The sequence below is a fragment of the Candida jiufengensis genome (assembly GCF_024610255.1).
Source record: "Candida jiufengensis strain CBS 10846 chromosome Unknown scaffold1, whole genome shotgun sequence".
NCBI lineage: Eukaryota > Fungi > Ascomycota > Pichiomycetes > Serinales > Debaryomycetaceae > Lodderomyces > Lodderomyces jiufengensis.
In genome coordinates, this window is record NW_026261562.1 from 681,445 (window position 1) to 703,247 (window position 21,803).

At 25.2% G+C, this 21,803-nt stretch overlaps 8 protein-coding genes across 8 annotated transcripts; 5 read left to right on the forward strand and 3 right to left on the reverse strand. All coding sequences in view use genetic code 12, as the record gives it.

Moving 5' to 3' along the window:
• Window positions 1-365: 365 nt before the first annotated feature.
• Window positions 366-3,605, reverse strand: CRM1 (exportin; the record flags this gene model as incomplete). Its single annotated transcript, XM_051764735.1, has 1 exon — window positions 366-3,605. One exon carries the CDS (start codon window positions 3,603-3,605, stop codon window positions 366-368), a length of 3,240 nt encoding a protein of 1,079 aa, XP_051618118.1.
• A 1,040-nt stretch (window positions 3,606-4,645) lies between these two features.
• KGF54_004077 (uncharacterized protein) lies at window positions 4,646-5,092 on the forward strand (the record flags this gene model as incomplete). The annotated part of the gene is made up of 1 exon (XM_051764736.1): window positions 4,646-5,092. One exon carries the CDS (start codon window positions 4,646-4,648, stop codon window positions 5,090-5,092), a length of 447 nt encoding a protein of 148 aa, XP_051618119.1.
• A 61-nt stretch (window positions 5,093-5,153) lies between these two features.
• On the reverse strand, window positions 5,154-6,167 carry MDH1 (malate dehydrogenase; the record flags this gene model as incomplete). The annotated part of the gene is made up of 1 exon (XM_051764737.1): window positions 5,154-6,167. One exon carries the CDS (start codon window positions 6,165-6,167, stop codon window positions 5,154-5,156), a length of 1,014 nt encoding a protein of 337 aa, XP_051618120.1.
• A 2,116-nt stretch (window positions 6,168-8,283) lies between these two features.
• NTH1 (alpha,alpha-trehalase NTH1) lies at window positions 8,284-11,058 on the forward strand (the record flags this gene model as incomplete). Its single annotated transcript, XM_051764738.1, has 1 exon — window positions 8,284-11,058. One exon carries the CDS (start codon window positions 8,284-8,286, stop codon window positions 11,056-11,058), a length of 2,775 nt encoding a protein of 924 aa, XP_051618121.1.
• Window positions 11,059-11,391: 333 nt separating this feature from the next.
• KGF54_004080 (trans-hexaprenyltranstransferase) lies at window positions 11,392-12,843 on the forward strand (the record flags this gene model as incomplete). Its single annotated transcript, XM_051764740.1, has 1 exon — window positions 11,392-12,843. One exon carries the CDS (start codon window positions 11,392-11,394, stop codon window positions 12,841-12,843), a length of 1,452 nt encoding a protein of 483 aa, XP_051618122.1.
• A 332-nt stretch (window positions 12,844-13,175) lies between these two features.
• YRB1 (Ran GTPase-binding protein) lies at window positions 13,176-13,817 on the forward strand (the record flags this gene model as incomplete). Its single annotated transcript, XM_051764741.1, has 1 exon — window positions 13,176-13,817. The coding sequence occupies one exon, from the start codon at window positions 13,176-13,178 to the stop codon at window positions 13,815-13,817; it is 642 nt and encodes a 213-aa protein (XP_051618123.1).
• A 527-nt stretch (window positions 13,818-14,344) lies between these two features.
• Window positions 14,345-18,172, forward strand: PHO81 (Pho81p; the record flags this gene model as incomplete). The annotated part of the gene is made up of 1 exon (XM_051764742.1): window positions 14,345-18,172. The coding sequence occupies one exon, from the start codon at window positions 14,345-14,347 to the stop codon at window positions 18,170-18,172; it is 3,828 nt and encodes a 1,275-aa protein (XP_051618124.1).
• Window positions 18,173-18,328: 156 nt separating this feature from the next.
• On the reverse strand, window positions 18,329-20,440 carry KGF54_004083 (uncharacterized protein; the record flags this gene model as incomplete). Its single annotated transcript, XM_051764743.1, has 1 exon — window positions 18,329-20,440. One exon carries the CDS (start codon window positions 20,438-20,440, stop codon window positions 18,329-18,331), a length of 2,112 nt encoding a protein of 703 aa, XP_051618125.1.
• Between the last annotated feature and the right edge of the window lie 1,363 nt (window positions 20,441-21,803).

Genomic DNA, 21,803 nt, shown 5'->3' on the forward strand with positions numbered 1-21,803 from the left:
CTTTAATTTGATTTTAAATTTTTAGCACAAATTTGAGTTATTCAGATTTTAAATACCACTTGATAGCTTTCATCTCATTGAACCTCTGAAGATTTGATTAAATATAGTTTTGTATATACCATATCATATTAAAATGATATGATTGTTTTCACAATGCTTTGTTGTCTCTAGTCACTTCACTTTTTTATGAAAATAGATTAATCTATTAATCAATATATTAATTGTATAATTATATTTGCTTACAGAAATTTGTGATTAGAGATATAGTAAAAGGTGACTACAAGAATTTATCAAAATTAAAGATTGATTAAAATTTTAGCTTTTGTTAAAATTACTATACATTCGATACACTCTAGTATATACATTTAGTCGTCCAGCAAATCAGAAGGTCTGATTAATCCACCAACTTTTGAATCTAATTCTCTTTTTCTTCTATCAATTTCTAATTTTTCAATTTCTTTATCTTCAGCAAATAAATAATCAGTTGGATCACCACCAAATTGTTTTAATTGTACCAAGAAATCTCTTAAAGTAGCTTTAAATTTATTTATATCATTATAATTTGTTGTTGCAACTTTTAAAAAATTATTTAATTGTTCAACTTGTAAATTATCAAATGCTGATGATAATAATTGTGATAAATATTGTTTTAAAAACTCTTGATTTGATGTACCTGTTGGTGCTTGATCTGGGGTATATAAAGGATTCTTTATAACATTATCTTGTACTAAATGAATTAAATGTGCTAATAATTGTGCTTGAAATTTGAATCCTGCTTTATGATCTGGTTGTGTGAAAACGTAAAAAGTATCTGATAATATTTGGAAATAAAAATTTTCATAAAATGCTTTTGTAAATGGTGTATCACCTAAATCTTCAACATTTTTAATCAAATTTATTGATAAATTTAATCCATTATCTTCAACATCTCTATTGTTATGTTTAAAAGCCCATAAAGCAGCATTGATTAATGATTGGAAAGCTTCACCAGATAATTGTAATAAACCTTGGAATGATTTTGAATTAATTTCTCTTAATAATTTATAAAATTCAACTCTATGTTCTGGATATTCAACAAAATCATTTTTAATCATATCTAATGTACATTCAAAAACATTTTGTAAAATTAATACAACTCCATCAGGAATTAAATGACCAACTTTTGATATTAATGCAGTTAAACATCTTAATACTTCTGCATCTCTTGCATCAGGTACATTTGAACTATAATCTTCTAATACAGCATTAAATAATGGAGTTGTTAAATCTCTAACAATTTCTTCTAAATTATCAGCTTGATTAATGTACGTTTCAATCATTTTTAATATTTCTTTTTTAATGGTTCTTAAACCTCTTACTTTTGGTGTTTTTGTGGCAATTATACCATCTTTTGCAACTGAATCTGATATCATTTGTGATACTGCTTTATATAATGATAATAAATCAACATACAAGAACCCTAATTGTGAATAGAAACCAGGTCCTAATGCTTTACATACTGCAACATTTGTTTTGATAATATTTGCAATAATTTTGACTGTTTCAGTATTTGTTAATAATGCTGGATCTTGGCCTGCTTGTTGTATTATTGCTGACCAAGCCATATTTGGTAATGCCATTAATTCACTCAATAGTTTATCTCTTGCTTCTTTATTAGTTTGTGCACTTACTATTATACCACATGCTTCATAAAATGTATGAACTTGTTGAGGTTGTAAATCTTCTGTTATTGATTGTATTTCTCTAATGATTTCATTTATAAATGGTTCTCTTTCATTTTGTTGAATTACTACAAAATGTTTTTTACATTTGTTTGTAATTTTAATGAAAGTATCACAAGCCATATCTTGAACACCTTCATGAGTTTCATGCATAAACTCAAATAATTTATTAACAACTGTTTTTAAGAATTTCCAATGCGCTTTTAAAAATCTTGGATATTGACCAACAATATACATAATATTTGATGCAACAACAGCTTTATTATCTTTACCTCTTTTCATTTCTGTTAATGATAATAAATCTTTTATTACATTTACCAAAAATCTTTTTTCCATATCTTCATTCATTGCACCAGAAATTGAACCAATTGCCCAACATAAAGTGTTAATATTATTCCATGACCATTCACTTTCATCTAATTGTCTTGATAATTTTTCAATCATAATTTGTTCTGTATCTATAACGTTTAAATGTGTTAAATAAACCAAAACTTCTCTCATTGATTTATATAATTGAATGGTATCACTTTCTTTTACAAACTCACGTACAATTTCTCCTTCATCATTTTCAACAACCAAAACTTCTTCAGGTCTTGCCATATTTTCAATTATAACCAATCTTAATTTTGATAATATTTCTGAATATTGATGTTGTCTTAATGGGAATTTAGCTAATAATGCAGGATCTGGTGCACCACCAGATGATCCAGCTCTCAATGCGTTACCATAAGATAATTGCATCATTGGACTTAATTCTTGTTGTGGTAAATCTCTAGTTTCTTGAAATAATTGTTGTACAAAAATTTGCCAAAAATCTAAACAAGTTTTAAATAATTCTCTTTCATCAATTCTTGATAATTCTAATAAATAATAGAGTGAATTTTGTAATAATTCTTTTGCTTGTTCGTGACTTTCTAAAATTTTTAAATGATTGTTGAGGTATGAACATAAAAACATTGCTAAATCTTGTAAAAATGATTGATCTGCTGATGATGCAACTTTATAACTTTCCTTTAGGTTTGTTGATACTGGTACAATTTGATAGATTTGTTCCATGGTGTTTTTAAAATATAATAATGTTTTTTCATTTTCTCCAGGTAATGTATTTATTTCTGTTAATACTTTTAAAGTTATTGTTCTTGTATCAACAGGTGCTAAGAATTTATTTGTTAAAATATCTAAAATATTAGTATCGTAAATATAGTTTGATGGTATCCATTGAATATATTTGAGTAGTGCATTTAAAGTTGCATTGATTAATGAATATTTTTCTGTTTTTTCTAAGACTTCATAACATAATTGAAAAATTTTTTCAAATTCATTTTTCATACTAATTCTTAATTGTTGAGCTTTTGCTTGTGTTAATTGTTCTTGACCATAATCAAATACTTCTTCACTTAATAATTTTAATATAATCATATTATTTTCACAAACATTAAAAGACGATTTTGAACTTGCTACTAGATCAGGTATAAATTCGGGCCAATTATGAGGCCATTCTTGTTTTAAAATTGAAACTAAGGTCAAATCAATTTTATTAATTAAAGCTCTTTGAGTTTCAAATTCTTTTTCATCATTACATAATGCAATAATCATATTAACAATAAAATTTCTTATACCAATTCTTTCATCATCAGGTATAATTTTCCATCTATATTGAATTAATTTATTTAAACATGATAACGCGATATATTTTGATTGAGGATTATTTGAATTTGATAAAATATTATCAACAAATTTCCATGATTCAGGATGTTCTTGAAATTGATTTAAAATATTTTGAGCTTGTTTTTGATTTTCACCTGAACCTTTATAAAACGCATCAACTGTTTGATCAAATAATTTGATATCTAAATCTGTTGAAAAATCCAAGATTGACTCCATATTGTAAATTTATATTAATTTGGTTGTCAAAAATATGATCCCTATTTTCTTATGTATGTGATGACGATATAATTTTTTAATTGGGCTTTTTGGATGAAACTAACGCGTTTGGGAACTTTTAGTTAAGGATGTATTATTTCTAATAGTAATTGATTGATTGAGTATATTTTATTGTTTATAATATTAATGATATAATAATTGTTTATATTTTTTTTGATTTTAAGTTACAACTGAAACTTGTTATACTAAATTGGGTTATAATAAAAATTGTATTGGTTCAAAATTTTTTATTTTTTCTGTTGCGTTTTTGTTTTATCTTTTAAATACATTGAAATATTAATAAGTAAAGAATAGTAAAGAAAGATTAATTCAAATCAGTTGCTTTATGTACTAAGACTCTTGACTGTAGAAGGATGAAGGGTAAAAGTCATAACTATATTACTCCTTGATTGAGCAAATCATGCGTTCTTTGGTTTTGTCGTATATTATATGATAAAAATCTTCAAAATTAACCCCCCTTTTTGACAGATTTTTCACTTGCCACCACTAAGTATTAATTTGGGAAATATCTAGTTTCAAGTATCTTTTATTTTATCACAACCCAATATGATTGAGAATCACTTAAATAGCTTACAGCAAAGCGACTAAGATACCACTTCGGGCTCTAGTTTTAAGTTCAATTTCCGTTCCTATTCATTGAATAAGTTACTTTGACAACATTTGTGAAAAGGTCAGTAAAATATTTGAAGAAAAGATCTGATGCTGCTCATTGTTATTTCAGTTAAATTTGTAACTCAGTAACAGGCATAGGAATTACAAACTCACATTTTAGACTTTCAATTTTTTTGGCTGTTTTTTGGCTGTTTTTGTAGTTCAATAAAAATCCTGACAAATTTCTATTACTTTTTGCAACCAAATTTTGTAAATTTACAACAAACAATTGCAAATAAATGATTAAAACAATCTCACAAGCAAAATACAAATGGTTGAACGTATTATTCATAGAAATTGAACCAGTACAAGCAAAAGATCTCAAGCAAATGCAAGAAGAACTAACAACTTTTGTAGGTTCAATAAATGATAATCAAATTACAATGTTAATATTAACAAATCAACCAAATTTTTCAATTTTTAATTATTTACAAATGATTATATTAAAATCAAATAAAAATATAGTAATTTCATATTTAATTGAATCAATTGAACATAATATGAAAATATTAAAGAAATTAATTTCATTAATTAATAATGAATTAAGTGTTGTTAAAAATTTTGAAATTTCAAAAGAACAATTAGCTTATTTGATGTTAAATATTCCGGGGTTAATTGAATATTTAACTACCACAACTACAAATAATGAAAATAATTCAATTTTAGATAATGAATCAAGTGATATTAGTGCTGATATTGATGCAAAATTTCAAGAATTTATTTCAAAATATCCTACAATTTATTCAATTCTTAATTCAAATGAGTTTAATGCTTGAAAATGAAGATTTTCTTGTGATTGTTATTAAACACTATTTATATATTTAATACTTAAAAAACTTATTTAGTAGCAAATGCAACACCTTTTTCAATATTTTTTGATAATTGATCAATAGCAACTTCTAATAACTTCTTTTCATCACTATTAACTTCATTTAAAATTTCATATTTAACTTCTTCAATACCATTTTTACCTAATAAAACTGGTAATGAAAAAAATTCAGAATTATTAACTAATTTTTTAGCTTCACTTGCACCTTTAATTGATGAATCTAAATTTAAAAATGTACATTCAACAATATTTGATTCTCCATTAACAGCTTTTAAAATTGATTCAGCTAATTTATAACCTGCATAAGCCATTGATAATGTAGCAGATCCAGCACCATTTTTAGCTTGAACAACTTCATCACCACCAAATTGAACTCTATGAATTAAAGCTTTCTTTTGTTCTTCATTTAATTCATCATAATATTTTTTAGTTCTACCAATTGAATATAATGGTACAATTGTTTCACCGGAATGACCACCAACAACATTAACATTAAAATCACCAGGTTTAGTTTCTTTTGGAAATAATTGTGAAATAAAAGTATTAGCTCTTACAATATCTAAAGTAGTAACACCAAATAATCTCTTTGGATCAAAAGTACCAGCTTTTTTAAAAGTTTCAGCAAAAATTGGAACAGTTGAATTAACTGGATTAGAAATAACTAAAACAAAAGCTTTTGGACTATTTTTAGCAATTACTTCAGCTAAACCTTGACAAATTGATGCATTAATATTAAATAAATCATCTCTTGTCATACCTGGTTTTCTTGGTACACCAGCTGGAATAATAACAATATCTGAACCTTTTAAAGCATTTGCTAAAGCAGTTTTATCTTCTTTTGATTCTGGTAAAAATGATTCAGTAGTTGAATTTGAATTAATATGACCTAAATCTGCTCCAACACCAGGTACATTAACAACATCAAATAATGCTAATTCATCAACAATTGGATTTAATTTAACTAATAATGATAATGGTTGACCAATACCACCAGCTGCTCCTAAAACTGCTACTTTAACCATTGTATATGTTTATTTATATAAAATTTAAGAATATATTAATATAAAATAATAAAATTATTCAATTGACCTGAATTGAATGAATTGAAATTTTGAATAATTGAAAAATAATAAATTTACTAAGTCAACAAAAAAAAAGGGTGAGGAAATATTATTTATATTATATAATTTATAATAGTTTTGATTCGATTTCTACTAATTAATAAACAACAAACATGCATGTGCGAAACCCCACATAATTTTTCAAAATTTAATTTTTCGAATCCACTATAATAATTTTATAGGCGAGGAGTGTCCGTGGTTGACCGAGTGAACTTACGAAATTTCCCGAGTTGGTAGCTTAATTTTTTCTCTACTTATGTAAATAAATCTGAACTCTTTGCCAAATAATATCTGTTTATAATTTATAATCCAGTATATTAAGTGAAATTATTACTAGGTTTATTATTAATTATTCATATTATATATAGAAATAAACCGTTAGATTAAAATAACTGTTTTGCTTATGCTTAAATTGCTAAAAATCTTGATATAGGTCCAAAAATTTACTTAACATATATTTAATAGTCGATTTACTTCAATTTGAAGTGATTTTGATGCCTAAATACAATGATCTTAATGGAAATTGAATATTTAGATGCTGAAAAAAAAACACAAATTTTGGTATTTTATGAGTTTAGATCTCCCTAATGGTGAAAACTCAAAAAAGTTTTAATTTTTTAGTTGATAATAGTAGGATTCTCTCCTCTTTTTATATTTAATAAAATTTTGAGCTCTAAAATTGTTTCAAGTTTAGATATTGGGAAAAATTGTAAAATTAAACTTTATACTATCGTATGACACACAAATAAAAAAGTAAAAGAATTGAATTTTAAAGTTGTAAAAGTTTCAATCAAACTCATTTTGCAACCAATTTTAGCAAATTTAATGATAATATTCATAATATATCATATAACCTTTTTTGCAAATTTAATCTTCTAATAATTGCAACAAAATAGTTCCCCATAAATATATCAATCTCTTATATATTAAAAATCCAATATTAATTTAGGGGAAGTTTCAGAAATTTAATAATATTAATATTTTAAAGATCTAAAAATATTATAAGAATAATTTTAAAGTTTGTGTAATAAAGAATGATTAAAATCCGATAATTATTGCGAAGAAAATTGGACTTAATATTACTTACTACTTCGTTCCGTTACAATTTGAGAAATTAGTCAAAACTTTTAAGCAGGATAAAAACAAAACTTTAAAAGATTAGTATTCAATTTCATTTAAGTGGGGTGTAACTCTTCTTTACTATTTTGATTTTTACTTGCTATATAAATTATAAAAAAGAGTTTCAAAATTTTGTACATAAAAAAAAAACGATAAAACTTGCAAAAGAAAATAAGTTACAGAAATTATAAGAAAATAAAAAAATGATGTCACATTAAAAATTATAATATTTTTTAGATCTATAACTAGAAGAAGATTAGAAGATTATGTAGTAGAGTAGTATAGATTCGAATATAATAATTGGATCTTTTAATATCTTTTGATATCTTTAAATCAAAGTTTAGTTTTATAACAACTTCTGTAGTTCAAATTTAATATTCCAATTTTTAGATCGTTTTTAGAGCTTTCTTAAAGTAATCTTAAATATAAAATTAAATGAGTACTTATCTCTCTTTATTAAACTTTATTGATAATTTAAAATTATATCTTGTTGAATAATAATTATCTATGACTATCTCTAAATTTGGGTAAATATTATGTATATTATAATAATTCAGTACCCTTTTAAAAAAAATATGAATATTTATATTTTATAATTTTATATATCATCAATTTATTGATTATTTTTCTTTCTTTTATTATATGAATACATCAGTTTTTTTTATTCATTTAGATTTATACATCACTTTTTTTATTCATTTAGATTCTTATTATTATTAGATTATTACATTTAGACTTTATTTCATTTATCAACAATTATAATTTACAATTTAATAGTGATATAGTGAAATAATATTATCAATTTATAATTACATTATCTCCTCATCACTCCATTACAAGATTGATAAGATTGAAACTATAAATAAATCTTACTTTACAATTATATATACATGATAAAATGTCATCACAAACTATTAAATCTCCAAAATCTCCTAAATCTCCTAAATCTTCAGTTTCTTCATCATCATCAATAAATTCAGATTTAATATCACCACAATCAAGAAGAAGACTGAGTATTAATTCAAATGATGATGATCCTTATGCATTAGCAGAAAAATATTATGGTGATCATAAAAAGAAAACTTTTAGTAAAGATAGTCCTTTATCAAGAGTTCGTACTTTTAGTACTTTTGAATCTCAAACTACAAAACATGAATTTTTAAAAAAATTAAATGAACAACATCCTATTAATGATACTATAAAAGAACAAAGTGAACCTCCAAGTTCTGGTGGTTCAAAATCACCAACTCCTTCAGCAACTTCTACTTCATCTTCAATTACTGCACCACCAAAAGTTCATTTTAATTTAAATGCTGGTAAAGATAAAAATGATTATGATGAAGACGAAGATTCTCCTACAGAAGTTGATAATTTAAACAATTCAAGTCAACATAAGAACGGATTCTCTCATATTCAGAAACATTACCCTATGATTAAAGATGAATCACCAAATACTCTTGCTATTGATGATTTAAATGGAGAATCAATTAGTCCAGCAGAAGAAAGAAGATTTATAAGGCAAAATACCGAACAAGCTACTAAAAAACCATCAATTGTTCCATTATATGAAAATGAATCTCAAACAATTGCACAACCACAAAATAATAAATTGCATTTTAGAAGAGCCTCCTTGGATGATACTATAATTCGTCCTAAAAAATATTATATAAGTGATGTTCAAGAAACTTTAAAAGAATTATTGGAAAGTGAAGATACTGATAATAATTGTCAAATAACAATAGAAGATACAGGACCGAAAGTTTTAAGATTAGGTACAGCAAATTCAAATGGTTATAAATCAGCATCTGTACGAGGAACTTATATGTTAAGTAATCTTTTACAAGAATTAACAATTGCAAGTAGATTTGGTAGAAGACAAATTGTATTAGATGAAGCAAGATTAAATGAAAATCCAGTTAATAGAATGAAAAGATTAATTTCAACTTCATTTTGGAAAAATTTAAGTAGACAAGTTACAAGTGAAAATATTGTTGAAATGTCAAGAGATACCAAAATAAAAGAAGATTGGATTGATGAAAATGGGGTTAAACATGAAGATCAAGAAAGTCATAGAGTTTATGTACCTTATAATAGAAAAGATCAGTATGATTTTTTTACAAGAATAAAAAACAGTAGAGATGATATTCATTTAGATGTTCAATATTTACCTAAAGTTATAGATGCAGATTTTATAAAATCAATTAATAAAAAACCAGGTTTATTAGCATTATCTTCAAGAATTGATCCAAAAAATCCAGAAAATTTAATAAGTTGGCCATATGTTGTACCAGGTGGTAGATTTAATGAATTATATGGCTGGGATTCATATATGGAAACTTTAGGTTTATTAACTGATGTTTATCCAAATAAAAATTTAGAACATTTGGAATATGCAAGAGGAATGGCTGAAAATTTCATTTATGAAATTGATCATTATGGTAAAATATTAAATGCTAATAGATCTTACTACCTTGGTAGATCACAACCACCTTTTTTAACAGATATGGCTTTAAGAATTTTCAATAAAACAATGGAAGTCATGCCTGAAGAAATGAATGATACAATTGATTTTTTGAAAAGATCTACATTAGCAGCTATAAAAGAATATGAAACAGTTTGGTGTTGTCCTCCAAGATTAGATCCAAAAACTGGGTTATCTTGTTATCATCCATCAGGTAAAGGTATACCACCAGAAACTGAAGCATCACATTTTACAGCAGTTTTGAAAAAATATGTTGAAAAATACGGAATAACTCAAGATGAATTTATTGAAAAATATAATCTGGGAGATATTAAAGAACCAGAATTAGATCAATATTTCTTACATGATAGAGCAGTTAGAGAATCTGGTCATGATACGTCTTATAGATTAGAAGGTAAATGTGCTTGGTTAGCAACGGTTGATTTAAATTCATTATTATATAAATATGAAAATGATATTGCATTTATAATTACAACTTTTTTCAATGATAATTTAGAAGATTCAAAAGGTAATATTCATTCATCCGAGATATGGCTTAGAAGAGCAACTGATAGAAAAGCAAATGTTAATAAATACTTATGGAATGAAAAAGATTCAATGTATTATGATTATAATGTTCATGAACAAAAACAAGAAGATTATGAATCAGCAACTTGTTTTTGGCCATTATATGCAAAATTAGCATCAACTGAACAAGCTTCAAAATTAATTGAAAATTCAGTCCCCAAATTTGAAGAACATGGTGGTTTAGTTGCTGGTACTTTAAAATCAAGAGGTGATATTGGTTTATCAAGACCTTCTCGTCAATGGGATTTCCCATTTGGTTGGGCTCCACAACAAATTTTAGCTTGGATTGGGTTTGTAAACTATGGTTATGATGGTATTGCAAGAAGATTAGCTTATAGATGGTTATTTATGATGACAAAATCATTTGTGGACTATAATGGAGTAGTTGTTGAAAAATATAATGTTACAAAAGGTGCAGTTCCTCATAGAGTTGATGCTGAATACGGTAATCAAGGTCTTGATTTCAAAGGAGTAGCAACAGAAGGTTTCGGATGGGTTAATGCAAGTTATTTGTTTGGTTTAACTTTCTTGGATCTTTCAGGTCAAAGAGCTTTGGGAACTCTTACTCCTCCAGATGTCTTTTTCAGAAATATGCATCCGGTTCAAAGAAGAAGTTACCAATAGATTTATTTATATTTAGAAGGTTATTTATATAATGAATTACAATATATAATGATTATTAGAATTAAAGTCTCTTTGTTATTATGTATCTTTTGATTTGAAAATCTCCGTCAAAATCTCGTACTAAATTTACGTCGACCGCTTTAATTAGTAAGACGAGCATAAACACAAAAATAAGAGTTTTTAATTTTTCAAGACAAAAGAAAAAAAATCAAACTTTACTAAATATTTCGCTTTAGCAACCAGATCTCTAGACAAATAGTTTTATATGATTAAGATATAGAATTGAGATTCCAATAACATTCATTAAATTTCCACAACAATAACAATTCATAGATGCTAAGAAGAACGATACTTAAGCAGCGACAACCATCAAAATCATGTCTTGTTATACCCAAATATACATATTCATCATTTAAAACAGCTGTTGAAACAGCTGAAAAATTAATTTCACCACAATCTACTACTACCACAACAAAATTTCAAGATCCATTCTCAATTGTAAGTCATGAAATGTCAAATTTAGCAAAATCAATTGCAAATCTAATAGGTTCAGGACATCCAACATTAAATAGAGTAAGTTCATATTATTTTGAAGCAGAAGGTAAAAATGTTCGACCTTTAATTGTATTAATATTAAGTAAAGCATTACTGAAAATCCCTAAATCTGAAAGAAATAGAATTATAATAGATGAATTTGATGTAACTGAACAAGAACATATAAAAGGAACTCCAAAATATGGACAAGAAAGTATAGCAGGAAATAGTGTTGATGATAGTTTAAGTCCATTAAATATTTTACATGGTATAAATCCTAGAATAATTTTAGATCCTTTAAGTAAACCAATGGATAAATTACCAGAAATGGATAAATTAAATGGTATATTACCAAAACAAAGAAGATTAGCAGAAATTGTTGAAATGATTCATACTGCAAGTTTATTACATGATGATGTTATTGATTTAAGTGATTCAAGAAGAGGTAGACCTAGTGGGAATATAGCTTTTACAAATAAAATGGCAGTTTTAGCTGGTGATTTTTTATTGGGTAGAGCATCAGTTGCAATTGCAAGATTAAGAAATCCTGAAGTTATTGAATTATTAAGTACAACTATTGCAAATTTAGTCGAAGGAGAATTTATGCAATTAAAAAATACAGTATTAAGTGAAAAAGATAATACTATTGAAAATGATGGACAAATTAAAAATATACCTGAAGCTACGGGGAAAGTACCAACTGAAAAACATGAATATAGAGTTAACGAACAAGATATAGTTGATCATGAAACAAATGTTCAAGCAGCATTTGAATATTATTTACATAAAACATATTTAAAAACAGCATCACTTATGTCAAAATCATGTAGAGCAGCAGCAGTATTAAGTGGAGCACAAGATCCAATAATAGAAAATTGTTATCAATTTGGTAGAAATTTAGGTTTATGTTTTCAAATAGTTGATGATATGTTAGATTACACATCATCAGATTCAGCATTTGGTAAACCAAGTCAAGCAGATTTAAAATTAGGTTTAGCTACTGCTCCTATCTTGTTCGCATGGAAACAAGAACCTAAATTAGGTGATTTAATAGCAAGAAAATTTAAAGAAACAGGAGATGTTGAAATTGCAAGAAGAGCAGTTGAAAAATATAATGGATTAGAAAAAACAAGAGAAATGGCAACAAATTATTGTATGGCTGCATTAAAAAATTTAAGATCATTACCTGAATCTGATGCAAGAAGTGCTTTAGAATTATTAACAAATTCTGTATTAACTAGATCTAAATAATAGATAGAATAACTTAAAGATTATATATAAAATTAGCATTTTTCTGTAAATAGTAAGATAGAAAGTTTATATATTATGTATATATAAGTATTTAATGAAAAGTTAATTTGATACAATAACTGCATTCAATTGAATTGAAAATGGTTCTTGTTATTATTTAAATCAATCAATCAATATAAAAATTTAATACTCTTGTGACATAAAAAAATTCTTTTAACAGAAAAAAAAAAAAAATTCTTTAGATCGATGAAATCATCAAAACTTACTAAACATATAATAATAACAATTACATTTTTTTCCATCACATACATATATATCAATCAACCTTAAAAATGTCAGCGGAAGATACTAAACCAACCACCACTGAAGAATCTTCAATTCCAAAACCACCAACATCAAATGTATTCTCAATGTTTGGTGCTAAAAAGGAAAAAAAAGAAGAACCAGAACTAACCAAAGAAGAATCCACAACAACAACAACAAAAGAACAAAAAGAAGAAACATCAAAAGATGACGATAATGAAAATGCAGAAGAAGAAGAAGCAGATGTACAATTCACTCCAGTTATACAATTAGATAAAAAAGTTGATGTTAAAACAAATGAAGAAGATGAAGAAGTAATTTATAAAGTTCGTGCAAAATTATTTAGATTTCATAGTGATTCAAAAGAATGGAAAGAAAGAGGAACAGGAGATGTTAAATTTTTAAAACATCTTAAAACAGGTAAAACAAGAATTTTAATGAGAAGAGATAAAACTTTAAAAATTTGTGCAAATCATTTAATTTCTCAAGATTATGAATTAAAACCAAATATTGGTAGTGATAGATCATGGGTTTATAATGTTACTGCTGATGTATCTGAAGGTGAACCAGAAGCTCAAACTTTAGCTATAAGATTTGGTAATAAAGAAAATGCTGATTTATTTAAAAAACATTTTGATGATGCTAAAAATAATGTTTCTAAAAAAGATTAAAATTGATGTGAATAAGTAAATAATTTTTAAATAGTTTAGAATAAAGAAGAATTTGAATTATTTATTCGATAAAAATTGTAGATTATTGTTTAACAAATGAAATATGTGAAGATCAAAGCGTAATACTTTTCAAAAATGCTGATACAAGGTTAGTCCATTTCTTTCAAAAATCATTCCAACACGTCCCTTAGTCTGACTCGAGATGTGGCCCAATTTAAAATACTAGAGCCATTTATTTTAAACGTGTTTTATACGGACTCATGGTATCACTTTATTGTATGGCACGTGTTGATTATTGTTTTAAAATAGTGCGCTTAAAAATGTATAAAGTCTAAAAACTAATATCGTTTTTATATTTTTGCAATAATTATTATTAAAATTTTATTAATACTTCGTTTTAATTTTTGATAATGAATAATTAAATATAAGAATAATCAAGTTATTGAGAATAAGAACTATAATTATTATCTATTTATCAACACAATACTCAAAATATTCCTGCTAACTGAAATTTAAAGTAAACTAAAATGAAATATGGTAAATATCTTGCATCAAGACAATTAGAATTACCAGAATATTCAGGTCATTTTATAGATTATAAAGCATTAAAGAAATTAATAAAACAATTAGCATTACCAGCAAATCATAGCAATCAAAGTTCAATAAGTTTATCATCATCAAACACAACAACAAATGGAGAAATCTTAAACTCCGAAATCCAACAATCATTAAAAGAAAACAAAGCTACTTTCTTTTTCAGAGTTGAAAGAGAATTAGATAAAGTCAATTCATTTTATTTAGAAAAACAAGCAAATTTATCAATTAATTTAAATTTATTAGTATTGAAAAAGAATGAATTATTTTCAAAATCTTATGAATATTTAAATCAACATCATTTAAATGATGGTGGTAATAGTAATGGGAAAATTCAAGTTGATTCTTCAGTAAATTCAAATTTCAAAAATTCAATATCTTTTTTAAATTTATATCAAAATTTCAAAAAAATTCATCAAGATTTAATAAGGTTACAACAATTTATAGAATTAAATGAAACTGGGTTTTCAAAAGTAGTTAAAAAATGGGATAAAAGATCAAAATCTCATACAAAAGAATTGTTTATAAGTACTGCAGTCAGTGTACAACCTGTTTTTCATAAAAACGAAATTAATGAATTAAGTGATTTAGTAACTCAATCTTTATTTGATATTGAAAGTATAATGGATGGTGATTATTCGTGTTTGAATAATTATAGTAATTTATCATATACTGGAAATTTTAACAGCGAGGATAGTAATGTCAATAAAAATGAATCAAAACTAGAAACAAGTCTGGACCAAGAGCAACAACAACCATTATTTATAAGGCAGTCGTCAATATCTAGCATACAATTGAATAATAGTGAGGTTGATGAACTATATTCTAGTTTTGTAAATGTCGCTACAATCAAAGATCCAGATTTATCATTATTAGCTAGATGGATTGATAAAGTAAATGGATCGCCAAAATCTTCAAAAGATTTGTTCAATCCAGAAGTTAAATATAAAGTTTCAAAGATTTTTTTGCTATCAATTTCCAACTTGAAGATTTCAGATTCGTTCCTTGAGTCTTTTTTGAATGCCATCAATTATGACATAAATTTCACATTCGTCAATGACGATTTTAATAATAATAAGACTGTATTACATGAATGTTGTTTCATACCACCTGCATCAAATCATGAAAATCATGTTATAATTAATAATGGGGTAAAAGTCGTCAATTCAAATGATTCAATAAATCATTCGAGAACATTTATTGTTGAATATATAATGAATAACTTATCAAAAGATGAAATAAAGGCATTGTTGATACGAAAAGATTTTAATGGTAGAAATTGTCTACATTACGCAGCTCAAAATAATAGAGGTGATTTATTAGATAGAATACTTGAATCATTTCCTAAAGATCATATAGATGAAGTCGATAATGAATCCATGTCACCGTTGTTATTAGCTATAAAACATGGTCATTTAAATATAATTAAGAAATTAGTACAATTTGGGGCAAATCCTTTCCCAAGAACAAATAAAGAAATTCTTCAATATTTACCTATAAATTATGCATGTAAATTTGGTGATTATAAAACTTTAGAATATTTATTATCAAATGAACCATCAACTGAATTAGTTAAAATTTTAGTAAATCAACAAGACGTTGAAGGATTATTACCATTACATGTAGTATCTCGTGCTGGTCATTATAAATTAATCAAGTTATTAATTCAATATGGTGCTGAAATAAACAAAACTGATGGCTTCAACAAATGGACTCCGATCTTTTATGCAGCTGCTGAAGGTCATGTAAATACGACTCAAGAACTAATCAAGTATGGAGCTAAATTAGATATTGTAGATGAAGATGGTTATAATGTATTATATTATTGTGTTGTTGAAGGTCATATAGGAGTTATAAATGAGTTATTAAGTTATCATCAAAAGACATTTGATCAAGAAAAACTGAGTTTAGTCCAAGGCATTAATATAGATAGTGGGAATTCAATGGCTATACTAGACACAATTGGAGATGATGATGATTCAGATGGTGGATCAGTTGATAAAAATCATGTTGATAATATACCAGATTTACAATTACCACCACCAATTTTACCATTACGTCGTTATGGTCATAATTTTTTGGAACAAAAAGTACTTATTGAATTAATTTTCCCACAAGATGATCAAGCTTTTATTAATTTATTTAATTCAATAACTGATTTGAAACCAGGTAGAATTACATTAACTTCAAATATTTCTGATATCGTACCAAGAAATATTTTATTACCATTAGAAGAAAAAAGTAACAATAACAAGTGTGTTTTTCAAACTGACGTTGATTCATTAAATGAGTTCCGTATAGATTTTGAAATATTCCCAAAATTTGGTACAAGATTAATAGCTAAAACCACTGCATTATCTTTTCAACATATTGATACAACATCACCAGAAATTAGCTCAATTGAATTGCCATTATTTGACTTAAGATTAAGAAATATTGGACAATTAAAATTTAATTGTCAAATAATTTTTCCATTTTCAGGTACTTTATTAGAAACTTCGAAATTTGATACATATTGGAAATCATCAACAAGTTTTGTTAAAAATAATAAAACATTAAAGTTAAATGCTGCTGGAGGATTATCACCAAATAATTTCTTATCGCCAAATGCCAATGCAGTAGTAAATGCCAACAGTGTACTCACTCAACAAGTACAACCACAATCATCACAACAACCATTACCTGATTTAGCATCTAATTCATCATCAATAGTTACAGCAACTTCATTATCTGGAGAATATTTAAGAATTAAAGTTTGTTTATTGAATGATGGAACTCCAGTAGTTTGTCCCCATTGGTCAATTGCAATAACAGCAAATATTGATTTATATTTACCAAATTTATCATTACAACAATTAACTTCTATAACAGATGATTTATTTGATTATTCAAAAGTTATTAATGATTTATCTAAAATGACAGTAAAAGATATTGATTATATTAAAAAATTATTAAGAATAATTTATTTACCATTAGACATTGTATTAGATATATTAAGTCCTGAAATTAATTTAAATTTAGAATTAATTTTCCCATCATTTTATGAATTAGAAAAATTACCATTCATAAGTAATATTTCTAAAAATTTGAATAATTTTATTGATTTTACATTAAATGATGTTTTCAATCATATTAAAAATAAATCAAAAATATCCAAAAATTCAAGATCAATTATATTCTTATCTTCAAATTCATTAATTTGTAAAATTTTGAATTGGAAACAACCTAATTTCCCGGTGTTTTTAATAATGAATGGTATAACATTTAATAATAAGTTGAAAAAATTCGAACAAAGATCAACTAATGGGTTATTAATACATGAACAGCAAAAACATCACCAATCATCCGGTTCAAATAAGAATAATAATGAGCCACCTACTACATCATTAAATAATTATCAAGAATTAATCATCAGATCAATAAAAGAAGCAGTCAATTTCACAATAAGTAATAATTTGTTTGGTTTAATTACATCAATTCATTTATTAAATTTAGTTCCTAAATTAATTCCTTTAATAAGATCAAGAGGTTTAATTTTAGTAGCATCAAGTGATTTATTGAATGGTAATAGTAATTCTAAAATTTACAATAATGAAGGATCATTAAATGATCAAATTGAAGAAAATGCAGAAGATGATGAAGATGAAGATGAAGATGAAGAAGAAAAATTGAAAAAAGAATTACATAGTTATACTAAGACGGAAATCAATGGATTAAGATTTGATGATGTATTGAGTTTTAAAGAGGACATCACTATGTAGATGTAACTGATTTTAATATACGTGCTAGAATTACATATTCCAATCAAATATCTCTACAAAATAAAATATTAATAATGCTTTCATTAAAAATTACAAATCGTAACTTAAAAAAAAAAAAACTATCATAAAAAACTTTTTATACTATTTTTTAATCATTCATTTACGACGTCTTGGAGGTGGTGGAGGTGGAGGTGGAGCTTTTTTTCTCATTGCTTTTTGTTTCAACAGATTTATTGAATTAATAGAACTTGAACTTGAATTTCTAGTAGAAGTTGTATCTACTCCATCTAAATATATTTGATTTAATTTTTTTTCAGGAACAGGTAATTTAGGTAATGGTTTTTGAGTTAAATATTCATTTGGTAAATTTAAAATATTTGAATCTTGTTCATTTGGTGGTGATTCTTGTTTTATAATTTGGTTGTCATCTAGGTTAATTTTTTTAGAAAATTGATTTAAAAATACGTTATTATTATTTTCTATAAAAATTGATGGTGATGTTACATTTGATGATGATGAATTTTTAGTGATTAATTTTTCACTATGTTTTCTTTCTAATTGATTATGAACTGTTGTGTGTTTGTGATAATCACTTCTTGATGATGATCGGACTGATGCTATTCTTGTTAGGTTTTGTAATGTTTCTTTACTACTGTTACTTAATTCTTCCAGAGAATTAAAATCTGATGTAGATTCTTTTGATTGTGGTGAGTTCAGTAAATTATCTTGTTGAAATTTAACTTTATTACGAGTGAATTTTTTTAACCATTTTACATTCATACATTTTGTGGCTAATGATGCTATAGTTGAATTTTCATTATCTTTATTTGAATTCATTATGGTGTTACTTAAAACATTTATGATTTCTTGACTTTTGTAATTATTACATTCACTTAATTCTGAAAATGTTAATATTGGATATAATACTCTTAAATAAGTTAGAATTAATATTGATTCATTATAGTCTAAATTATCTAGTTCTCTAATGAAAATATCGACTAAAATTTTTAAATCATTTTTATAAATTAATTTTGAAGTGTATGAAGTAGTGAAAACTAGATATAAGAACTTTAGAATTAGTAATTTTATAATTTTACTTTCTTCTCGATTTAAATGGTAAATCAATAAATTGATGAATCCAACAATATTTGATACATTTGATTTCTGATTCTTGTTGTCGTTATGTATTAGTTCTTCAAACACTTGATTTTTATTGTCTTCAATCCTAAATGAATTCATCAAATATTGTTCATTAATAAATAATAGTAGCTTCAATTCCTCATATGCAACTAATTTATTTTCATCTAAATCGTTTTCAAAATCATCATCTTCATTATTTGAATTGACATCATAGTTGGTGAATTTTTTGGAAGATAATAAATCCTTAATTATTGTTGTTATAATTTCATTATTGTTAAATGTTAAATCAAGAAACTCCTTCGTTGATAAATTTTCAAAATAGTATAAGTATTCAAATACAATATCACAACTAAACTTTAGTATGACGAAAGATGATTTTCTTTGCGATACTGCTTTAATTTGAGCATTGATAAATTGTGATATAATTGATATGAATCTTGATTGTTGTAAAGTTTTGAATACTTCATCCACGTTAATTAATTCTATTGCTTCTGATGTAGTTGAAGAAATAGTACTCAGTGTATCACTAGAAACATCATCATTTAAGTTATTATCATTTTCATTACATGAATTCTTTAGTTTTAGTAGTAGTAATAAAGTAATACATAAAAATTCTTTTAAACATTCAGTTTCATAAACAATTTGATCACTTATTTCATCACAATTATCATTCTCATCAAATTCATCTTCTTCATTTTTATTCTTTACTCTAAAATTTGTAATACTTGTAAAAGTAGCTAAAAATGCTAAAATCTTAGCAATACAAAATTTATAATTTTTAACAAATAAATTCGAAGTTAATAGTTTTAATGAAATAATTGATAAATCTTGATAAGTAGGTATTATATCATTGTTATTAACATAAATATTATCAATAATACATTTAATAAAAATTGAAAAATTCTCATTACATTCTTGAGAATCACTAATTTTTAAAATTGTTGATATTTCTTCATTAAAATAATCTTTTGTTGTTGATTCTGGATATGATGTTATAGAAAATGAAGTGGATGTTGATCTTATTATAGGATAAGGAGATTGTTGTTTTGGTTGAGATATTCGTGAATTATCATAATGATTATTGAAATTATTATTCCCATTTATTGTGGATTTATAAATATTGAACATTCTTAATTTTTCAACAAGTGATTACCATAAGTATATTAGTTTCATTTGTTATGTTGAAAATTTAATGTAGAAAAGATGATTATGAAGTAGATGATTGACTAGGAGGGAGAAACTAGTAGTAGTATTTAAGTATTGTTATTTTTGTTTTTGATACTGGTTGGTAATAATTATCTTAATAGAATATTTGAAAATTATTATAATTAACTAAAATTTGATAAATGCAAGTTATCTTATTTTATTATTCTATCTATTAACAATTTGCTTTTCTTTACATAGAGTAATTATTATTTTAACAAGAAAAAAAATAAATTAATCATAAAAGTAACAAGAATTCATATTAAATCAAGTTACAATCTGTTAAATTTTATAATACTGCTAATAAAGTTGTTGAAATTTAGGGATATTTAAAGTTTGTTTTTTCATCAAATTTTAATGGTTAATAATTGGACGTATTGAATTTTTGAAATTTTTTTAAATAATTGTTAATTAAATAATTCGTAAATTTTATGTATTAAGCGGCTTACACCAATTAACGTATTTTATATATCTATATGATATACAAAACTTAAATTTTCGACTAATCAACTGGCTCGATTCTATTAGATTATTCAGAAGTTTTGATGGATGTATCCAATACTTACATCCATATTTTCTTAATGCTTTATAAATTGAATTTTTATACCCAATTTGTTCTGGCGAGACGAGATTATAGCATTACTATCAACGAAGATGCCAAAAACTTGGAAAGTTGTAAACCTGACGATAATATTAGATCCACTTTTTTTGAAAAAATCTTAGACTAAATCCCGCGAAATTAATTTCACATGTGTTAATCAACATTTTTGAAGTACTTTAGCAGTAAGAAGTTCATGCTTTGATATGAACTGGTAGCATAGAGTGATGTTTCAGAATCAATTTAATAGATAAAAAAATACTAAATGATTCTTTAACAAATTTATTTTATAAGTTCTAAAAATAGCGGACTTACTTCAAGAAATTAAATTTAATGAATTGCCGATCCCTTTTATCGAATTTAACTTCTTTATGTCGAGCCCTTATCGGGTTTGAAGATGAAAAAATTGAGTTAATCACAAAGTTTTGCAAATAAATAATTATTCGGAACATGCCGAGAGAATTTTAATCTTTTACACTAATTAATTATTATTTGACCCACTTACAAAGAGAAAAATCTACAAAGTTTTATAAGTTCTTTTAAATTTGAGGTTTTCAAATTTTTTTTATTTTTGAAACTATACAAATACTATAAATGAATCTTTATATATAAAACATGAGTTACCAGTAACTACTACTTCATTCTTTTCATTTTCGTTAAAATTTCATAAATTATAATTTATAATTTAAT